Below are 22,188 nucleotides of genomic sequence, written 5' to 3' on the forward strand. Positions count from 1 at the left end.
ACCAAAACCTCTCTAGGAATGCAGAGAAAAGACTTCAAGTATTGTGGAAAGGGAAAAAGACTTGAAAGGAAAAAAAAACAACAACAACAAACAACAACCAAAAAAAAAAAAAAAAACCCAGTTAACAGCAGTAGCTAAACTGTAAATTCCCTATCTCTGCCCTCCAGACCACATCCCAACCGAATCCAGCTGCACCCCGCCCGTTGACCTATGGGGCTCCTGATTGAGAGTTCAGATACAGGGCGTATATTTCATGCCTGTCTCCCTTCACTGCTAGGTATCAGTCTGGCCTGTGCTCAGGGTGTGGAATCTGGTTGGAGTTTCAATGTGTAGGATCCACTCCCCGGGTTTTTGCGAGCTTGAGAAGGGTAAGGCAATAGGGGCTGGCAATAGGGGCTGCTACGCCCCAGGGGTTTGGCACACTGCAGGGGATGGGGGTGGGTGGAAAAGTCACGAAGCCTTAAGTCTAGTGTTGTTTAAAGTCATTCACCTGCCCCTTCAGGAGGCCGCTGAATGGCTTTATCTGGACAGGGATAGATCCAGGGACGCAACTGGGATAACCGGTATTCCGGGTAACTGCCTGTCAGATACTGAGGCAGTAGGAGAGAGGTGGGGAAGGGACGCTCAGGTGGGGGCGGAGGCGGGGGCGAGAGGGTGCTGAAGGAGAAGGAAGGACGGTGGAGGGAAATGCTTGGGCTGCCTCCTTCTTGGTGCGTCTCCAGGAAGAGTTTGGAGACTCGAATTCCAGGCTGGGTCTCCTAACTAGGTGCTGGCTTGACCTTTCCAAGCCAACGCGTTACTTCTCTGAAGGGCTGGACTCTGATCTCTGCGCCCCTTCCTGCCCTTTGATTTTGGTTCTTTAAGGGAAGCCCCACCATGCAGACCTGGGAAAAAAAAGATATTCTCTGCCGCAGGCGGGCCGGAATGGGAAGGCCAGGAAAGCAGCCTCTGTGACATGGATTTTATTTATTTAGATACCTATATTAAAAATGATTTTTGTTAAAAAAAAAAAAAATCCCTCACTCCCAATCCCGGGCTGAAGCTTTGTACGGTAACCGTCGGGAGGACACCTTCTCCAGAGAACGGGCAGGTGGCCAGTGCGGAGCGCTTTCCTCCAGCGGGTGCCGCGGGGCTTGGCGCGGCTCTCCCCGCGGTCCCCTCCGGGTGCAGGCCCTGCCCTCCCTTCCCAGCCCCCCGGGGCGTCCCGATCCCCCTGTCGCGGCTTCCCGGAGCCGCGGGAAAAGCCGGCGAGCGGAGCTGGCCGGGCGGAGGTCCCCGCGGGTCGTTCGCGGCCAGTGAGACGTTTGAAGCCCTGGCGGGAGACCTCTCCTGGGAAGGGCGCGGAGGTGGCCCGGCGCTGGGGCCGGCGGGCGCCTGGCCTCGCGCTGCAGGGACGCCGGGGTGGCCCGGGGGAGGAGGGGCGGCCCCGGGCCGGCCGAGGAGGAAGCTCCGCCCCGCGCCGCTATAAATGCGCGGCCTGACCCGCGGCCGCCGCGGCGCCGGCGGAGGCTCAAGGGCACCCACACGGCTCGGACCGCCTGTGGAGCCCCCACCTGCTTCCATAAGGCTTTGCCTTTCCAACTTCAGCTACAGTGTTAGCTAAGTTTGGAAAGAAGATCAGAAGGAGACCCCTGGGCCGTTTTTCTTTTGTTATTTGTCATAGTCGTCATTGGGGTCTTTTTGCACAAGGCTGTTGTGTTTTTAGCGGTGCTCTCTCCAGTTCCTTGCACTCCTGTTAACAAGTACCTCAGCAAGAGCAGCAGCAGTAGCAGCAGAAGAGCAAGTGGGGGGCGCCTGGTGTCATGACCAGGAAAAGAGAGCAAAACCGCCAGAGAGGATGCTGTGGTGAGTTGACCGAATCAAGTGGTGGAAATAGGTTGGGCGGTGGAGACCAGCGGCTTCACGCAGGTTTTGGAGGAATGAGGTTCATCTGCTAACCAGAGTGCTTTGTAGCTCGTTTGAATCATATTTCGGTGGGGGTTGAGTGAGAAATGAATTTCAAGGCGTGGGAAAAGGGGCTTGCATGCAGGCAAGGATGGAGTAGACTCGGCAGTTTGGATTGCCTTGTTAAAAAAATGGAGTTGAATGTTGAAATGAGCTTTCTTCATTGTATGTGAAGTTATGCAGTTATTGGCCAATAAACAGGCCATGCTAAATGTAAGTGTTGACTTGATAAAATGTACATGGCTTGTCCCACAAAGTTTTTAATAGTCATGTTTAACAAGAGCAAACGTATATACATTCCATCCTCAGCTCACTCAAGTGACTCGAAATATGCCTTTTATCTTCCGCCTCTGTGTCTTTGCAGGATCCTTAGCGAACTACCTGACCTCTGCAAAATTCCTTCTCTACCTTGGTCATTCTTTATCTACTTGGGTAAGTGAGAGTGTAAAGTAATTCTTACAACACACTTGCACAATTTCTTGTTTCCTTTCCTTTGGGCCAGTTATTTTAAGCCACCCTCAATTCCCCCCCCCCCCCCCCGCCCCCTATGCAGCTAACAAAATAAATCATCCAAATACACATGCTTTAATAAAAATTTTTTTTTTTTACCAAAGGTGTTTTCTTATAGGTCTTGGGAAGTGCCATTTAATCATCCATCAGGGTATAACACTTTATGTAGATTGACAACTATTCAAAGACAGGATTAACTGGAATGGGAATGCTCGTGTTGTTTATAAATTGTATTTTTCATTAGTAGGCTTAGTAAATGGTGATATCTGCTACTAAGAATGGATGGATGTCTCACGTACCTTCTATTCTTTCACATTTTAAGATAGTTCTCTATTTCCTTTTTTTTGTTGTTGTTAAATTTATAAGTTCCAGCATACTGAACTTTGAAAATACAATAGAATAGTGGTCACTGACTTAGGCTAAAAATAGCATTCTAAGGTTAATTTAAATATAATTGACCCCAAGAACAAATATCTGAGTGATGAAAATTCTGTTCTTTAAAAATGTTTTCTGTAGATAGATATGTACGGAGCATCTCAGGCTATCTCGGAACTGTCATCCAGTGAAAATCAACTGATTTGTAGTTCTTCCTTTGATGTGCTATGTGATCTTAGAAGAGTTCCAGTATTTTTGTAGGCCTGGGTTCTTTCATCAACCACCACCCCCAAAAGAATAATCCCAAAAGGATATTGGATGTGCATTTCGTTAATGATGGTTAGAATCTTTAAAATTAAACAGTTGTTCTTGTTGTTTAAAAGCAGTAAGTCTGAATATATTCTATTCAGGCCTCATATATGATATTTAATTAAAAAGAACCATATGGTAAGGAGAAGAAACTTGGAGGGTAAATTTTGTGAATGTTGTTTTCTTTTTAAAATGGAAATATTTATTGTATCATCCATACATGAATGTATAGTATTGTATGAGGACATCCATACCCTGTCCCCTTGGGAAATTATTAAGCAAGGTTATTAGCTCTTTAAGAAATAGCAGTTCGGAAATGGCCTTTTCCCCAGAGGCTTAGATAGGGATGAGCAAATACATGTAAACAAAGTGGAACTGTTGTGAGTTTCATTTCCAATAGCTGATGATTCTAACTAGAAACCTAGTGAAACTATTCTTAATAATCTAAACCAATAGTTAGTTCTTCCAATTTAATTCAGTAAATATTAAGTATAGGAAAAAAACGATAACAAGTGATGGAGATAGGATCTGAAATTCTTATCTTGTGGTCTGGACCTATATATTAGGGGAACATTGTGTCTCACTTCCAAATACTGGTAACTGTAGGGTTTATGTAACCTTTCTTTAATAGGTCGGGAGGTCAGATTTGCTAAAAGAGTGGAACTGTCTTGTTCCAGAAGGATTCTTTTTGTCATGCTAATAAAAGTCCCACAAGAAAGTGACAGACGCTTACCAGAATCTTACAGTAAGTTGAACAAAGGGAGTTCTTGTGGAAAGTTGGATTAAAAAAATTAGCAACTTCAACCATTTAAGGTTTAGAGGATTTTTCTTCTTTTCAATGCAAAGGAGTGTAAAAGAGGAATGCTCTCTAAATAATTCTACCTTTGAGTTTCGTTTCCCACTTGACATTCTGTCCTATTTTATTACAACAAAATATGTGTGCTTATGTACATATCTATTTCCTCCATTCCCCTGCCAACTCTTCCAAACTATGGTTTCCTATATATTGAATGTAGAAGTATGAGAGTAGAAAGCTATATGAGATTAGATTTGTGTAGGGTTGAATGTTTATTTCCAGCGTCATTTCTATCTACCAGTGGATCAGTAGTACATTTTATAGTACTGTAAGAATTGGATTCTGTTATCAAGGAGCTTATAATATACTTTAGTATGGGATTTAAAAATATATAATTACAAAAAGATAACTTATAGTGTAGGGCAGTGAAAAAAGGTGGCCAGTTGCTTATGTCTTATGTCATCATCCTTTGGACTGTCTCCATTTATACCCCAGATGTCTGTCTGCATTGCTGCAGCCCTTATTTCCTCCAGTTCCCTGCTCACAGAGGTCTCTGTTACTACTTCATGCAAAATGCTAACTTCCAGCCACACCCTACTTTAATTTTTCTCAGAACATTTACACCATTTGACCTATTCTAGATTTGTTTTTGGTCTATGCTCACTGGGATGCAAGCTGCATGAAAGCATGAACCTTGATTTTTATGCACTACTGAATTTCTAGTGTCTGCATAGTAGCCTCTCAATAAATATTACATGAATTAATGACTGATTATTCATTCACAAATGTTCAGTTGATCTTCAGCTCTCACACTGGGTGTAGATAGACATGTAAGCAAATGATCAAAGTATGGTGAGAGCTTGTGGGAGGGCAGGAAATGGACATAAGAAGGAATAGGTGGGCTTGAGATTGCACCTGGTCAACATTTACTTAGAGTTTACCTAATTCTTGGGCTTTGTGAGCATAGACTCTGTTGCATCTTAAAACCTAAAGCCTTTGAAAATTGGGGTAACTAGAACAATTTTATTCCTCTTCATCAAAGAGGTGGCATGCTCTACAGGGATAACCAAGAGAGAAAACTTTTATTTAATAATATTTGTTTTGATGGCCTGCTCTAGAGGAATCTAAAACAAATTCTTTTGGAAAAAAAAAATAGTAGGAAAAAAAAAGAAAAAAACAATCATAGTAGTAATAATTTTTTTTTACTCTTTAGGTTAAGAAGGAGAAAATTCACTCTTAGAGGCAAACTATCATTTGGAACATTTATGTGTTTTTATCTTTTCCTTGGGAGCTATTCAGAATAATGGAGATTAGGATAAAGTTACCTCCCTTTCCCCCCATTCCATTTTGTTCTAATCCAATCTAAATTTGCTTTTCATGTTACAAATTAAGAAAACAGTTTAATTTGCTATTCTTATTGACATCCTTATCTTAATATATAGACTGGTCTTTTTATTGCTTTCAAACAAATTGCATGTGTATCATATATTTTTAATAATTTAGTACAATTGTATTTGAAACACTAACAATTCCCACTCAAGTGGAAACATTTTTTATTATCAAAGGAAACTTAAAAAATTTCTCTCTCAGAAATATTTATCATGGTATCGATTCTCAAATTTCTTGAACAGTCACAGAACAAATCTAATGTACTAAAACAATATAGTTAGTAAATCAGTAGGTTGTTGCCACTTTTTCTATGTTTACTCATTCACACCTGGGCCCACTATATATCCACTCCTTTGTTGATTTCACAGTTGCTTGTTGTGCATCTACTCCAGGCCATGCACTGTGCTGAGGGTGGAGAGTGCAGAAGATTCTAGAGCTCACATTTCAGACCATCAAATGAGTTTTTTTCAAATATGGTACTTCTACTGGCTTCCAGCGTTTGTTTTAACATTTATTTGACTGTCTTTACTCCATCTTCCAAGGTCCTAATTTTATGTTAATTTTGAATTATGGTTCTAAATTATGTTCATAATTCTCTATACCAAGGTTTACTCCATAGTACACTATTGACATCTTGGACTGGATAATTCTTTGTTGTGGGGGGCATTGCAGATGCCAGTTGTTCCTCCTTCCCCCAGTTGTGACAACCCAGAACAGCTCCAGACACTGCCAAGTGATCCCTGGAGGGTAAAACCACTCCTACCCCTGCTCGATAAATACTGGTGTATGTGAAATTTATTGTAAAGGATTGCTACTGTGCATCAATTTAAGTTTTGAATGTATATGATTGTTGTCTTGACTTTATTAAATTTTTTAAATGATTTCATATACCAGGATAATACTTTGCTCCTGATAGGGTAAATTTATCAGGAAAGAACGAGGAGTGTGTAAGTACTTCCACGTAGTGTCAAATCCATAAGGAATCTAACCCAGTAATTTAGTTTCCTATAGTGATTTCCGGGGATGGGTTATGGTAGGACATTGTTGTCTTGTTTTATGTTAACCTTAGAAGTCAGGAAAGGAGTCTAAGATCTCATAATAAGGTCTATTATAGATTCTTTTGTACATTAATTTACTTGACTCATTTGAAAGTTTATCATTCTAAATCTTGCAGTATTGCATTCCTAAATAACTTAGGTGGTCTGCAATGAAGAAATATATAGTTTTTTCCCCCTGCTTTCTGTGAACTCATCTGTGTTAAAATAATTACTTGCTTATGCATTGATTTCTGATATCTTCCTGTATGTAGTACCAGAATGTCCCCATGTTAATTTCATCTTTCTGATTGCCCTGCTGTTTTATGACCTTGAAACTTATTTGTGAAATAGAGCATAGATTTTAGAATATTAGAGGTTAAAAGAAGCTTTAGAAATCATATAGTTCATTCTTATCATTTTACAAATTGGGAAACTGGCTTTTTAAATTTTTTTTCCCCAACATTCAATGCATACTAATGTTTGTAAACTGTACTGTAATTTCATTCTGTTTTAGTAGGAAACTACTTTATGCCTCTCAAATCAGGATAGGTGAATTCTAGGCACAGGTAGAAACCTGACATAAGGGAACAAGTTTTGTCTTAAAACACCTTCTTAGGTCTGGAAACTGCATTTTTTTCTAGAACAAAAATGGTCTATCTGTAGTTTCACTAATATGCTTTTTCAGGTTTACTTAGTAACTGGGCAAGAATATTTCCCATTGTACCAGGATGAACAATTTCAATCCATAGAAGAATTACTGACAGAAAATTTCATGATGTTGCCAGAAAGTGCCCTTTTAATAAGGAAGCAACTTCCTAAATATAATTGGCTAGAAACTAAAACTATTTTAGCAAAATATTTTATCTTTTCTTATTCAAGGGAGATCGGATGTGGCACTTTGCAGTGTCTGTGTTTCTGGTCGAGCTCTATGGAAACAGCCTCCTCTTGACTGCAGTTTACGGGCTGGTGGTGGCTGGGTCTGTTCTGGTCCTAGGAGCCATCATTGGTGATTGGGTGGATAAGAATGCCAGACTCAAAGGTGAGTGTTGTTATAGCTATGCCTTTGTATTCATGGGACCAGTGCCTGAGCTCGAGAGAAACCACTGTGACTAACCCAGTGTGGGCCTGCATACCACACTTGAGTGATGGGGGGCTTGGTGGCGCACCTCCGTGTGGAGGGTTCTGGATCTCCTGCACAAGGTTATGATGGCAGGATATTGAGCTTATAGATTTTTTTTTGGTATCCTTGGCTATTCATGAATTCCAGATGTTAATGATTAACACTGTAGCACTTTTCTGGGAACCATGTTAAACATTGAAAGTTTGCTTAACTCTGGCATCCTTTCTAACCATGACTACACTGGAATCTTTTTAGTGTTAGGTTTCTGGGACAGCTTTAACACCTGATTTCTGGGTTACTGTGTTTCACAGGAGGTGTATATAGAGGGATTTAAAACTATAGATTCGAGAGAGAGAGTATCTGAATCTGGTTCACAGAGAGCTTTCTAAGGGAAAAGAAGAAATGATAATATATTAATATTTATTCTAGAATATGAATACTGAAATCTTTCAGTTTTATATAGGAAGGTGAGAAAGTGCCTGAGCAATTTAGTTATCCAGACTAATAGGACAATGTGGACAGTAATTCAGGGCAAAATTTTCCTGAATTGCTCATTTGATATTTCTAAGACCTGGCCATGTTTGTCTTAGATGTTTGGGAAAGATTGAGATATCATTACTTTCTTTCAGTGTAGGATGACTGATCCTGGATAAGAGCACTTGGATTGTCAAATTCTAGGACTTGACGCTCTCCATAAAATGGTCAAAATGAACATTTTTGTTTTAAGAATGAATAGACCAAAATGCGTATAGAAAAAAGTTTTGTACCCTAGAAAAACTTCCTAGTTATTTACATCATTATAGGTAGGAACATAGAAATATTATACATAGAGACCTTTAACCTTATGATTGTCGAGCACTGAAACTGGAGGTTAGGGAAGAATATCGAGTTGGGTAAAGGAAAGTGTGGTAGGCTAGCAATCTCCCACTTATCTCATGTAATCAACTCATGTGTTACCCACCATGAAAATCTTCTCTGATGTCTCTGGGCTGAGTTAACTATTTCTTCTTCTCTCATCAGGCTCTGTTATACCTCTGCTATTGTACTGATCCTCTTATAATTATCAGTTCACTTGTCTATCCTTCCTCTGGTCTGTGGGGTCCTGAAAGCTAAGAACCTCATTTAGTTGATATTTAATCCTTGTGCAGTGAATGAATGCATCAATGAATGAGTTGTATGTAGAGATTTTATTTCAAAGTAATTTCAGAAAGCAGTTTGTTTTGTTTTGAGGCTTTGATATGACCTTCCAAGCTGGAACAAGTTTTACTGTCCTTCAAGACAAGAGTTGTAATTATACCTTACATATACAACTCTATGTTTTTCAAAGTGACTTAATAAGTATTTTATTTGAGCATCACAATGACTCTGTAAAGTAAAGCAGGTATGTATTGGCGTCCTCACCTTACAGACACAGGTGTAAGAGACATTAGGTATCTCGCCCTAATTGTCTACCCTAGTAAGAGGCAGAGAAAAGATTGCAAGGTGTCTTTACCTATATACTTACCTGTCCTTATTCCACATGAGTGCCTCACTCTAAGAAAATCGGCAATTCCTGTGAAAAAAAGGTATAGCTTAGAATTTCATAACAATGGCAAATAGTATTAGTATGATGGCAAATAGTATTAGTATTAGTATGCCAAAATAAACATAGTGCTGCTTTATTTTTTGACAAATTTTTATATGTTTTTTTCTATTTATCCATACCATCTTATCAGATTCCGCCTGCCACGTGGGAGGTTATGGATTCTGTGACTTCTTCCTTACCCTCTTCCATCGTGTTCTACATGTTCTTATTTTAGCTTAAGCAACAAAGACTTTAGAGATGGATCTTGTCTATGTAATACAGTTCTGTTTATGATAGTAAACTTTCATGAGAATAAACTAAATGAAAATGGGGTCATTATGAATGGCTTCATCTAACAGAAAAAAAATGACGGGTACTTCGTCATTCTGTCTGCAAGTTTTACTGGTCAGGTGTGATATGCTAGGTTGTCCTGGTAATAGTTGAGGCAGGATTTACTTCAGGATTTTTTTTTTTTTTATTTCTTGTAGTAATTTGCATATGCATTAATGTTGTAGAACAGTGATGTATGGATAAAAACAGCCCCCTTGAGACATTTTGGTGTGGTGTGTAGTGAACACTTTGTTCTTTCTTTGGTGCAGTGGCCCAGACTTCGCTGGTGATACAGAATGTTTCAGTCATCCTGTGTGGAATCATCCTGATGATGGTTTTCTTACATAAAAATGAGCTTCTGACCATGTACCATGGATGGGTGCTTGTAAGTTCTCGGCAAGATTCTTGATGGCAGAGAATTGAACATCTGATAGTAGTAAAAGATGAAAACCCTTTGAGGCTAAGGAATATCTTTTGCAAATGGGACTTTTTAATACTGATCTCCGTGTCTACTATTTCCTAAGTTTTTCGTTTTGTTCCGTTTTTGTTTTCTCTCGTAATGAGCACTCATTAAGTATTGTTTGAATTTAAATTTTGTCTAAGAGTTTATTATAAAAATTCAAGTTGTTAGTTTTCAGCTCATTAGTACTAGTTTGTAATTTGTTCACACTATATATGAAATGTTATCCATATATATTATCAGTCATGATTGTATTCTTCCAATGATAATTGGTATTTCTTTTCATGGACATGGACTGATAGCTTCTCACACTTTGATTTCATGATACTTTAATGGAAAAGAGAGAGATGGGAGTATGAATTTGATGTTACTATTGAATTTTCTTATGTATATTTGGATTGGTATTGTAGAGTTTTGAAGCCAGGTAGGATAGTAGAAATCTTCTAGTCTATTCCTTCATTTTGTTGATGAAAAAACTAAGACAAATGAGGTTAGCTGATTGCCCATCGTCATGCAACTAAAAAGTATCAGAACTCTCACTTAAATGCAGGTCTTCTCACTTCCCTGTAATGTTTTTCCAAAAGAAATATTTGTGGGAGGAATATTAAAAACTTTACCATTTATGTTAATAGTTTATGATACTTGTCACATAAATTTGCATTTGACTTATAGTTTTTATATTATATATTCTAGAGATGACATGGATTAGGAAGATATGCCCTTTAACTTGACCACTGGCATTTATTGTTTCATATGTACAAAGTAAAATGATTACTTATAAATTAAATTAAAGTCAAAGTTTGACTAATCTGCCACCAAAGACCACATTAAAGTACTTTGCAGAGGGAGGTGTAGGCAAAGTGTGGTAAAACTGACATTTTAACTCAATTTTCCTCTGTAATTCCTTAGACTTCCTGCTATATCTTGATCATCACTATTGCAAATATTGCAAATTTGGCCAGTACTGCTACTGCAATCACCATCCAAAGGGACTGGATTGTTGTTGTTGCCGGAGAAGACAGAAGCAAATTAGCAGGTAATTTTCATTTGACTAAATGGGTTATATTAGGATTCACTTTAAATCAGTGTAATAAATGAAACTATAAACTTTTGTTTTCTAGGTATTTTTTAAGAACAATTAATTGAAATCATAGTCTTTATTTTTTTTTTAAACTATGTGATCAGTCTTAGTGCAAAGATTTATGTCAGTGCTATGAATTAATTTGTAGGATAATGAACTTCTCTATTATTCTATGCAAACCTGACAAATGAAAGAACATTTCTTTTGATCTTTTTCTTTCTTTAAAAAATATTCTGTTAACTGTTTCTAAGTGTTTGCTTTATATTTAGAACAGTGAAAATTTGACATAGGATATTATTACCAGTACTTACCAGTTCTTACCAGTCTTACTGTGGGTATTATTTTTCTCCAAACCAAATGGAAACAATGTAATTTTTGGAGATATTTTATAAGTTAATTTTTTCTCCTTTAAAGTTATTATGTATGATGTAATATAATTGCTGTTACAAATACTAAAGAAACAGAGGATGAAATAGTTTTTAAGAAGCTTAAAATCTTGATTATTCATTGAAAACATATATAAGAGGCTGAAGAAAGACTGAAGAATGCTAACAAAGCATCACATCCTATTACATCAATATTACTTGGGCTCAGAATAACTTACCTCACTCAATAGCTTTTACCTACCCATCACACAACACACAGACACAAATTGGATTGATAATTACACAGAGTAAAGGAGGAAGGGTACAACTATCTACTGATCAGATAAGCTGAATCAACTCTGCTGGTCACTGAGGTAATGGGTGTCACAGACACATTGCCCAGCCATCCTGACAGACAACAAAAGCATTCCTGATAACTTAAATCACTTTTTCCAGGACACAAAAGGCAAGATTAGGTCCTGGGGTTAGCAAGCAACTTTGGACCATGTATTTAAAAAAAGATAGAAAGGAAGTGATGAAAGAAGGAGCAAAATCTGTGAAAGGTCCAGAAGACGAAAAAGAATTTGCTAAATCATCACTTTGTGGTAGCAGCATTGTACTTAGGTAGTAATGCCACAGTAATTTTAGAGGATGGTGTATGTCTAGGATGATTTTAGCACATATATATCTGTACTGCAGGAAATTCTCTCTGGAGCTAAAGTGATGATATTCATTGATTTTTCTTCCTGTGATCATTTACTAATAGGAAATAATTCCATATTTCTTTTTGTCACATTGACAAGATAAGATTTTGTCCTTTTTTTGTGTTTTTTTGTTTGTTTATGTTCTCTTTTTAACATGTGCTTTTAGGTAGGTAATACATATTTTAAAATTTAAAGAGTCTAAAAGGATATGTTTTGAACATATATATATATATATATATATATATATATATATATATATATATAGTTGTTGGACTATATTTTGGGGGAAAGTGACTTTTAAAATAATTTTCTTTCCCTTTGCTGAATTTCCTAACTCATTTCGACTCTGAAGTCTGAATAGTCCGTTAAAAAATCCTGAGTACAAAGTTACTCGGAATTTTTAATTTTTCTTAAATTAATAAATAAAACAAAGACTCCACATAACCTTGTGAGATCTTTTCTGACTATGAAGTGATGTCCCAGAACAACAACAAATATATACTGACCATTTCTCAGCTATCTTTCTTTATATTAGAAATCATTGCAGAGTGAAAGAATCTAGGCCAACTAGTCTATTTTCTAACCTTCTGGAGTTTCTCAAGTTTAAGAAAGGAAGTATGCTGCCTATTGAACTCCTGTCCTTTGTGAGTTAGCTTTTAGTAAGTGGTGCTTTTTCATATCTAGTCTGCAGTACGGGTTAGTAGCCAGTAAAGGAAAAATCCCCGTGTTATGTTTACTCAAGTTTTTATCTCAGTAATTGTGTAATTAGAAACCATGGTTCAAAACAGGATACAAAAACTTCTTTAGTTCTGAGAGTCAGCAAGCATCTAACCATAGATTTTGGGTATGATTTCTGCTATAAAGCAGAGTTAAAGAACAAAAAAAAGGAACAGAAGAGAGAAGGGGAGACAAGACATACACAGAGAGAGGGTTCCAGGTTCCTCTGAGGTTGAGTCTCTAGACACAGCGGCACCTACTGTAGGAAGAAATAATTTATGTTAATCAGGCTGATTTTTGAGGTTGCTGGCAAAGACTTAGGAACCCAAGCAGGGGTCTGGGCAGGGACAGATGAACCCGTGTGCATTGTGGGTGCTTTTGTGTGCGCTGTGTGCATGTGTAAAGGAGTCGAAGGGAAAGGGACGTACACATAAAGAGCAAAGGCGAGCAGGGTGCGAATTGCTCCCATTTTCCTATCCCAGTGTCTCTTGATTTCATAGTAGATTTTAAAGTTGGAAGTTTTTCCACTAAGGGTAAAGAACAGGAGAAAATTTCTCTGTAAGTTTAAAAAGTTGTAGAATTTCAGGGGTATCAGGCTAAAATATAGCTGCTACCATCTACTTTAGACAGCTCCAGAAAAGGTATTGTTTTTCGTATGTTAATTGTTAACTCATTTGTCTAGGCACTTGATTTAGAGTTTTATAGCCTGTCAACCCTGTTTGAACTCACTTCCTATTCTTAGACTTTTTACTCCATCTGTTGTTTTATTTCCTTTCCTATTTCCTTTGTTAATCACTCTTTATCAATAGCCTCTGAGGTTTTTCTTGCCCACCATTCGAAAGAAACATCTGCTGGTTAGCTTGACCAAGTATGGCTGATAAATTTTTTGTTTGAAGTCTATTGACTAAAAATTCATTTCATATTTGAGGTACACAAAACTGCTGGCTGCTATTTACTCAGCAAATCTGCTTTTAAAAATTGTTATTCTGTGAAATGTAATACCCTTTAAAATAGCAATTAGTTATTTAATATGTTCTTTGCCACAGCTATAGGTGAAAACAGTTAAATGGGTTTTAAATGAGCATACATCTGTCTGTTTGCATAAGAATAAATATAAATTTGTAGAAAGGTTATGTTTGCACATTCAGAGGACTGATTCTTATTAAGCCTTTTACCAGTGAAATGATTAGGTTTTTTTAAAAAATTATTTAATTCATTCTGCTTTAGAAAAATAAAAGCTGTCTTCTGATAGTACATCTAAACATTATTTAGTTCCTAAGTATGATATAAAAAATAGAAATTAGTGGCATCAGAAGATTCATGAGCACTTGAAAATTGAGGTAGTGAAAGAGTAACAAAATCATTGTAAATAAATTAGTTATTGTTCTGGGGTTCCAGATCCAAGTGTGTATTTTCATTAGTACTTGATTTTTGGGTTCAAATTATTGAGTTATTTGGATCAAGTCCATATTTCTGTGTTAGCATATGAATTGGAAGCTTACCAGTGTGTTGGGGAGGGACAGATGTTGTTTAGTGAAGCCTCTGCAAAAATGTTCATGTATAAGATCACTGAAAACTGCCTTTGGCTCTCAAGTGAAAGGTGAAATGTGTCAAAGTTCTCCCGTTATCACATAAGGATTATACACTCGGAGGACTAATTGGCACGTAGTTTGGGACCAGGAAGAACTAGAGAAGGAAGAAAGGCAACTTTCTGTTGACGTACTTTTAGTCACGTATTCCTTTTTTCTTAAGGAGCCCACATGATCGGCAAGGACTTGTCTCATTAATTTCACTCTGTGAGATAGAGAATGAAAGAGCAAATTTCTTTGACTTCCTTTTCTTTATCTTGTCGTCTACTCTGACTCAGCTATATATGCCCATGGTTATACCCTAGACCTTGTCATCATCACTCAGTCCTCCCTCCCCTTCCCCATTTCAGGCTGGGGATTCATGTCTTGAACTACCACCTCCTGCCTTTTCAGCTCATTCCTCCTGATACCCCACTTCCCAGCAATCCTCCAACCTGGCTGTTATCTACAAGTCATTAATTCCACTACCTTTTCACTGTTCATGACCCCTCTTGTCTCTAACTTACCCAATTTAAGTTCCAAGGTCAATCATTCTGACCACATGATTGATTGCCTCATAGCATATATCGTCAGCTCACTTGGTCCCCTCTCCTTTTGTCACTTTCCTTTTATAAAACTCTGGTTAAATCCTACATGGCTAGAGAAAAACACACAAACTTGTTCACTGTTCTCACTTAAAGTTCATGACCACTGCATTCAAGTTGGCCTTTGCATGCTGCCAGACGATCATACCGTTTCTCTGGTCATTTCCTTTTCTCATTTTCCTAAATGACTACTTCATACCTTCTCCTTTCTCTGTACACATTCGGTACCTCTGCTCCCATCCTCAGTTTCACTGATGAACTTGCTGTGTATTTTACTGAGTAAAAGAAAGAAACAGGAAGAGAATTTCCTATGTGCTGCTACCATCACATTATACTTTCTACATGTACTTGAAGCCATATACATAAAGCTGTGTACGTGGCCCACCTTCTTGTTGCTGTTGAATAATTGTGCTCCTATGTAAAAATAACTCTTCCGCTTATGTAGTAGATTTAGATTCCACCCCTTCTCATCTACTGTATCATTCCCATTAGCATATAAACGTGTTATAATTTTGCTCTTCTTAAATATCCCTGTCTTTACCCCTTTACCACCCCATTTCTTTTTCTCCTTTTCAGTGAAACTTAACAAAGAGAGATGTTTATGCTCACTCTTTTCAGTTACTTTCCATGGCACCAGTCTCTTAAACCAACTTCATTCAGGCATTTGTCCTTTTTGCTCTACCAAAACTACTCTTTTTGAGATCCCCGATACCTCCCATCTGATTACCTTAGAGCTTCTCGGTGCTCATCTTTCTTGACTTATCAGCAGCACTTGCCAGTTATTACTCCCTCCTCTTTAACACACCGTGTTGCTTCTAGGACACCACACCCTCTGGGTTTTTGCCTCTCCGGTTATTTTCTTCTCATCTTCCTGACCTGTAAACACCGGCATACCCAGCACTCAATTCTCAGACCTTGTCTCTTCTCAGTCTGCACTAACTCCTTTGATGACCTCGTCCAATCTCATTGCTTTAAAAATCAACCAGCTGATGGCTCCCAAATCCAATGCATAGTTCTTCCCTAAACTCCAGACTTACCTGAATGCTTGACACAGCCTCTTGAATGTCAGTAGGCCTGTCAAGGTCAAAATCCCTAGATCCAAACACTTGTTCTTTTGCCCCAAACCTGATTCTTCTGAAGTCTTCTTTTTCAGTAAGTGGCAACTCTATCCTTCCAGTAGCTGCTCAGGAAAAAAGCTTTAGCGTCATCCCTAATCCTCCCTTTCTCTCATACACCATATCTAATCTGTTTGTAAATCTTCCAGATTTTATCTTTAAAGTGTGTTCACTTTAAAGTGTCTGGTCCTCCATTTCCATTTGTTATGGTCATGCTGCTATCATCTCCCACTTGTCTCCTTGCCTCTACTCTTGTCTGCGACATCCCTCACCCTCACTCTACAGTCTATTCTCAATACAGTAACTAAGAGGAACATTTAATAATATAAGTCGGACTGTGCCATCTTTCAGTTCATAAGCTTCTAAAGGCTCCCTGACTCATTCACTGTAAAGTTAAGTCCATATAATGTTCACGAGACCTTAAATGACTGGCCTAGTCCGCCTTCCCTTTCTGACTTCATCTCTTCCTGTCTCTCCCTTTACTTGCTCTGCTCCAGTCCTATTGGCCTCCTAGCTCTTCTACGAGCACTCTAGGCATGCTTCTCCTGCCCAGGACTTTTGCATTTCCCCTGGTCTGGAATTCTCATTTCACTTATATCCACGGGACTCACTCTTTTGCCTCCTACCACTTCATGTCTTTTCTGTGATGCTATCTTTACTTCACTGAGTCCTTCCCTTACCTCAGCATATTTAAAATAGAAATTTCTCTTTTCCCCTGAACACTCTCTATGCCCCTTTTTCTGCTTTATTTTCATCATAATATTTAATAAACATTTGACATGCTGTATATTTACATTCCCATGGGAATGCAAACTCCATGAAGACAGGAAAGGGTATTCTTCATTTTCTTTATATTGACAGAATGGTGCCTAGCTCATAATAAGCATTTAACAACTTTTCGTTGAAACAAATAAATGTATTTTTATGATCGTATTCTTTTTATGAGCTGATATTAGGCTAATTTATGAAGTCCCAAGGGAATCAAATTTTTTAGGCAAATTTAATATGATTTGACCCAAATAATAAATAATTTTCTAAGAAAATGGTTATGGCTTGCTCGTAGAGTATTTTTTAGAAATTTACATTTTAGGAGTCTACACACTTGGTCTCTTAGTTTATATTATATAAGTGGGCAGTCTTTCTTTGATAGGTTTGCACACTTACTGCATCTTTCACCTACCTCTGCAGATATGAATGCTACAATACGAAGGATTGACCAGTTAACTAACATCTTGGCCCCCATGGCTGTTGGCCAGATTATGACATTTGGCTCTGCAGTCATTGGCTGTGGTTTCATTTCGGGATGGAATTTGGTGTCCATGTGTATAGAGTACTTTCTGCTCTGGAAGGTTTACCAGAAAACCCCTGCTCTAGCTGTGAAAGCTGCTCTTAAAGTAGAGGAAGCTGAGTTGAAACAGCTGAATCTACACAAAGGTAAACAATGTAACAATCAATCATTTTATTCTGATATTCAGACCTTAAATGTTGGTGAAAACCAAAACTATTTTGATTTTATATCAGATTTTAGTACCACATATATGATGTTAAATAAGTCGCTCTGGCAGGTGAGTCAAAACCCAGGCTATTGAGGGTCTGAGCAAGGATGCTGGGTCAAATCTCATGGAGTTGGAATGGATCCCGTGGCCCTTTCCTTAACATGAGCAGTGGACCCAGAGTGGCAATTCATTAAGGGATGGTTGGGCAAGGTTGAGCCATAGGAATGGGAAGAAAAATGAGAACAAGAGAATTCCTAGGGGTCTGTGAAGAGGGAAGTTACATGCCATCAGAGGTGATTTGTAAGATAGTGGAAGGGAGCGAGGATATGCAGGTGGACTTTTCCCAGGAAGAGGAAGATGGACTTCTAGGCAAATGGAACCTTAATGGGGCCCCAGAAAATAAGATATTTTGTTTTCCCATGCAATTATTCTATATTTATCTGATGAGTTTTACTTTGGTGGGAGTATAATTTGGAGGGGGGTGGGGGGGGGCGCCGAAAGGGTAGAGTGGGAGAGGGAGAGAGGGCACATGAGCAATTGAGATCAATAATATTTGTTTATTTAACCTAATTGCTATCTGGAGATTGTTTCTTGGCTGGAATTCTTATATTAGTCAAAGGAATTGTAGGAATTATTGTATTAGTAAAAGGTATTATATTGTAGTAGCTCAGTGTATCCACAGGGGATGGAAAGAGGAAAAGAAAAAATTCTGAGTAAAATATTTGGCTTTTTTCCCCAAATCCTGTCCCCCAAATAATAATGTTTTCTGTTAACAGAAACTGAGCCAAAATCCCCAGAGGCAACTCATCTAATGGGTGAGAAAGACCCTAACATCCATGAGATTGAACAGGAGCAAGAGCCAAGCTGCGCCTCCCAAATGGCTGAGCCCTTCCGCACCTTCCGCGATGGATGGGTCTCCTATTACAACCAGCCTGTGTTCCTGGCGGGCATGGGTCTCGCTTTCCTCTATATGACTGTCCTGGGCTTTGATTGCATCACCACAGGGTACGCCTACACTCAGGGACTGAGTGGGTCCATCCTCAGTATTTTGATGGGAGCATCAGCTGTAACTGGAATAATGGGAACTGTGGCTTTTACTTGGCTACGTCGAAAATGTGGCCTGGTTCGGGCTGGTCTGATCTCAGGATGTGCACAGTTGTCCTGTTTGATCTTGTGTGTGATCTCAGTGTTCATGCCTGGAAGCCCCTTGGACTTGTCTGTTTCTCCTTTTAAAGATATCCGTTCCAGGTTCATTCAAGCCGAGCCACTGTCCACAAATACATCTACAAAAATACCTGAAATCCTTACAACTGAAATGCACATGTCAAACGAGTCTGATTCTACTAATACTGCCCTAGAGATGGGTGCTAACTCTGAGTCCATAATCTCTGTCAGTCTGCTGTTTGCAGGCGTCATTGCTGCTAGAATTGGTAAGACATCTCCTTTTGATACTAATGAATTAAAAGTGTCTTTTTGCAATATGGGTTCAGAGAATTCAACAATAAACTATCTGGAATATTCTCTGAATGTTAATTTAAGCAAAATTCACTATTGATCCTTATGTATAATCCAGTTCTTTATTATGAAATTTTTATTTTGTAGTTTAAAAAACTATGTATGTGTTTATGTACATATACTTTCATAAAACATGATTAGGGCTTGATAATTTTTTCTAAATATATATTTTAAGAGTTACTCTTTTAATGTTTAATTAATTAAAAAAGATATTAGCTATAGTAATTATATTGCCATTTAGTAACTCAGTCTTTGTATTGCTGTAACTATTAAAAAGACTATAATTTAGAGAATATTTCTATGGGGCAAGGTGAAAAATATAGTGTTTTTGGCTTAAATTTTTTTTTTAAAAGACATAGTAGTTAGAAAAAATATTTTTCAAAGTTCCTCTCTAGCTAAGTGGAAGGAAACAAAACGTAAAGACTTCTTACAAAGCAAATTTTAAGTAATCATTAATAGAGTACTGATGAATTATCTCCTCCTGAATTCACTCTTGAAATGAAACCATATTTGTCTTGTGATACAAAGCAGTTTATTCATTTATCAAAGACATTATTATTCAAGTAAGACAGTTTTATTGTAAAGGCTTAGAACCCAAGCAGTAAATGTAATAATGGTTTAAAGTTTCCTTACACTTTAACCATAGCAATATATTAAGTCCATTCATTTTAAACTTTAAAAATATTAGTACAGTCATGCATCGGCCTAACAATGGGGATACATTCTGAGAAAATATGTCATGAGGTGGTTTTGTTGGCGAACATTGTTGAGTGCACTTACACAAACATAGATGGTATGGCCTCTTACACACCTGCACCGTATGGTATGGCCTGTGGCTCCTTGTCTACAAGCCTGTAGAGCGTGTCACTGTACAAAACAACACGAGGTTAAATCAAGCACAAGAGAAGATTCAACTGCAGTAATCAACATGAGATGTATGGGGCTACTGCTGGCATAACACAGCATACTGCTTTACAGCAAACTTTTTATTATATAAGTAGAGGACACTCTAAAACAACCATAAAAAGTATGTCATAATAAATACATAAACCAGTAACATAGTCATTTATCATTATCAAGTATAATGTGTACCATACATAATTGCGTGCTATATTTTATATATCTGGCAGTGCAGTAGGTTTTTGCACACCAGCATCACCACAAATGCGTAACACGTTGTGTTACCGTGGTTATAATGTCACTACGTGATAGGAATTGTTCAACTCCATTATAATCTTATGGGACTGCCATTGTATTTGTGGTTCACCAGTAACCAAAACATTGTTATGTGGCACTTGACTGTACTTATAATAGGATTATTGTCTCTAATTTCAATTTTACTTTAATAGTACAAATTATCACAGAAAAACAGAATTAAGAAATTTATAGATTAGACTTATTTTTGTCTGGTAGCTATAAAAATCATTTCTTAAAGCCACTAATAACCCAGTATTTATTAATGAAAAATAATTCTCTAAGGCAAGGCTATGTTAAAAATACATATGATGACTTTAAAGTAATAGGGCTAAACTGTATATTTTGCACCTGTCAACTGACTTTTAACTGATAAATCTGAACCATAGCTATAAATTTCAGAGTTCGGGTAGCTCTAAAAAACATCTTTTTTTTTTTTTTTTTTTTAATAGGTCTTTGGTCCTTTGATTTAACTGTGACACAGTTGCTACAAGAAAATGTAATTGAATCTGAAAGAGGCATTATAAATGGTGTGCAGAACTCCATGAACTATCTTCTTGATCTACTACATTTCATCATGGTCATCCTGGCTCCAAATCCTGAAGCTTTTGGCTTGCTCGTATTGATTTCAGTCTCCTTTGTGGCCATGGGCCACATTATGTATTTTCGATTTGCCCAGAAAACTCTGGGCAACAAGCTTTTTGTCTGTGGTCCTGATGAAGAAGATGTTACTAATGAAAATCAAACTAATACATCTGTTGTATAAGACAGTTAACTGTTTGCTATCCCTGTTACTAAATTATATAGCGCACATGTGCTTATTTTGTACTTCAGAATTCCAATAAATGGCTGGTGTCTCTCTCTGGTTTTACCACAAATATACCTTGAAGGCCTAAAGCTATTTAGGAACCTAAGTCAGCAGGAATGAGTTGGTAATTTCCCTTACATTTGATGGAAAAAAAAAAATAGAAAAAGAAAAACATTTAAATATGGAGACTAAAATGGCAACACTGATTTTCCCTATTTCTCATGATTAGATAAAATTTTATATAAGAGTGGTTAGCCATGTGAATTAAGTTATTCTTTGGCAAATATCTGTACCAGCATTCAGATATATCAGTTTTCCCTAACACTCAATCTTGTCCAAGTCTAGTAAATTTATTTTTTTCTTTGGTATTTTATTCTGTTCTATTATAAAAACAAATTCTGCTCCACATATAAAGATTAAAATTTGATAACAAGTTTTATCCTTATTGATCCTATTGATCTTAAAGGATTTACATATATGTGGAAAAAAATTCACTAGTATTCTCTAATAGGGTCTATGGTTTAACTTTAGAGAGCGCCTTCATATTTTTATTATCAGATAGGGCAAAATATTCTATTAAGCATATGTAGCACTTTGTAAAATGGCTGTCAGGTAAGCTGCAGGTAGAAGCAAAGCTGTAAAGTAGATTTATAATGGTGAATGCATAATTTCTAATACACCAGTAGTTTGGTCATAGAAGTAGAAGCTGAAAGTCTCACAAAAGAGCAAGATCTGAATTTAACTCCCATCACTCTCATTAATGATCTCTATCTTGGAATAGGAGGGAGTAAGCTTTCTGCCTGGCAGGTTAAATGCAGAAAGCAAGCCCACACTTGGAAAGGTTCTGTTTTGTCAATCACTTGATTTACTTTGAACATGCTGGGGTAAAGCATTTTTACTTTACTGTTTTGTACCCTGGAGTTATTTTTACCTGGTCATATAGCAAGACTGTTCATAACTGTATCCCTTTTAAATGTTTTTGAGAAGAATGGAGGAAAGGAAAACTTGTATATATTTTTAATAACTGTTTTACAAGTCATTTTGCCTTAACCGTTTATGCACTTTCATGGAGACTGCAATACGTTGCTATGAGCACTTTCTTTATTCTTGAGGTTAATCTTTTTCTTCTGTGACATGACATGATGATTTGCTTTGTTGTAAAATCTTTGTAAAATATTTCTATATA

The 22,188-nt window shown here is 37.6% G+C and overlaps 1 protein-coding gene across 1 annotated transcript; it reads left to right on the forward strand.

Moving 5' to 3' along the window:
- Positions 1–1,480: 1,480 nt before the first annotated feature.
- On the forward strand, positions 1,481–21,698 carry SLC40A1 (solute carrier family 40 member 1). The gene is made up of 8 exons (XM_016148808.2): positions 1,481–1,845; positions 2,309–2,376; positions 7,240–7,399; positions 9,644–9,759; positions 10,744–10,870; positions 17,178–17,423; positions 18,262–18,915; positions 20,647–21,698. The coding sequence occupies exons 1-8, from the start codon at positions 1,803–1,805 to the stop codon at positions 20,958–20,960; spliced, it is 1,728 nt and encodes a 575-aa protein (XP_016004294.1). The 5' UTR covers positions 1,481–1,802; the 3' UTR covers positions 20,961–21,698.
- The last annotated feature ends 490 nt before the right edge of the window (positions 21,699–22,188 follow it).

The sequence above is a fragment of the Rousettus aegyptiacus genome, unplaced genomic scaffold (assembly GCF_014176215.1).
Source record: "Rousettus aegyptiacus isolate mRouAeg1 unplaced genomic scaffold, mRouAeg1.p scaffold_m13_p_2, whole genome shotgun sequence".
In the NCBI taxonomy this organism is placed as follows: Eukaryota; Metazoa; Chordata; class Mammalia; order Chiroptera; family Pteropodidae; genus Rousettus; species Rousettus aegyptiacus.

Coding starts and splice junctions, on each gene's coding strand:
- SLC40A1 (XM_016148808.2), top strand. CDS start 1,803: ATGACCAGGAAAAGAGAGCAAAACCGCCAGAGAGGATGCTGTG. Junction 1,846..2,308: donor CCGCCAGAGAGGATGCTGTG/GTGAGTTGACCG, acceptor GTGTCTTTGCAG/GATCCTTAGCGAACTACCTG. Junction 18,916..20,646: donor CGTCATTGCTGCTAGAATTG/GTAAGACATCTC, acceptor TTTTTTTAATAG/GTCTTTGGTCCTTTGATTTA.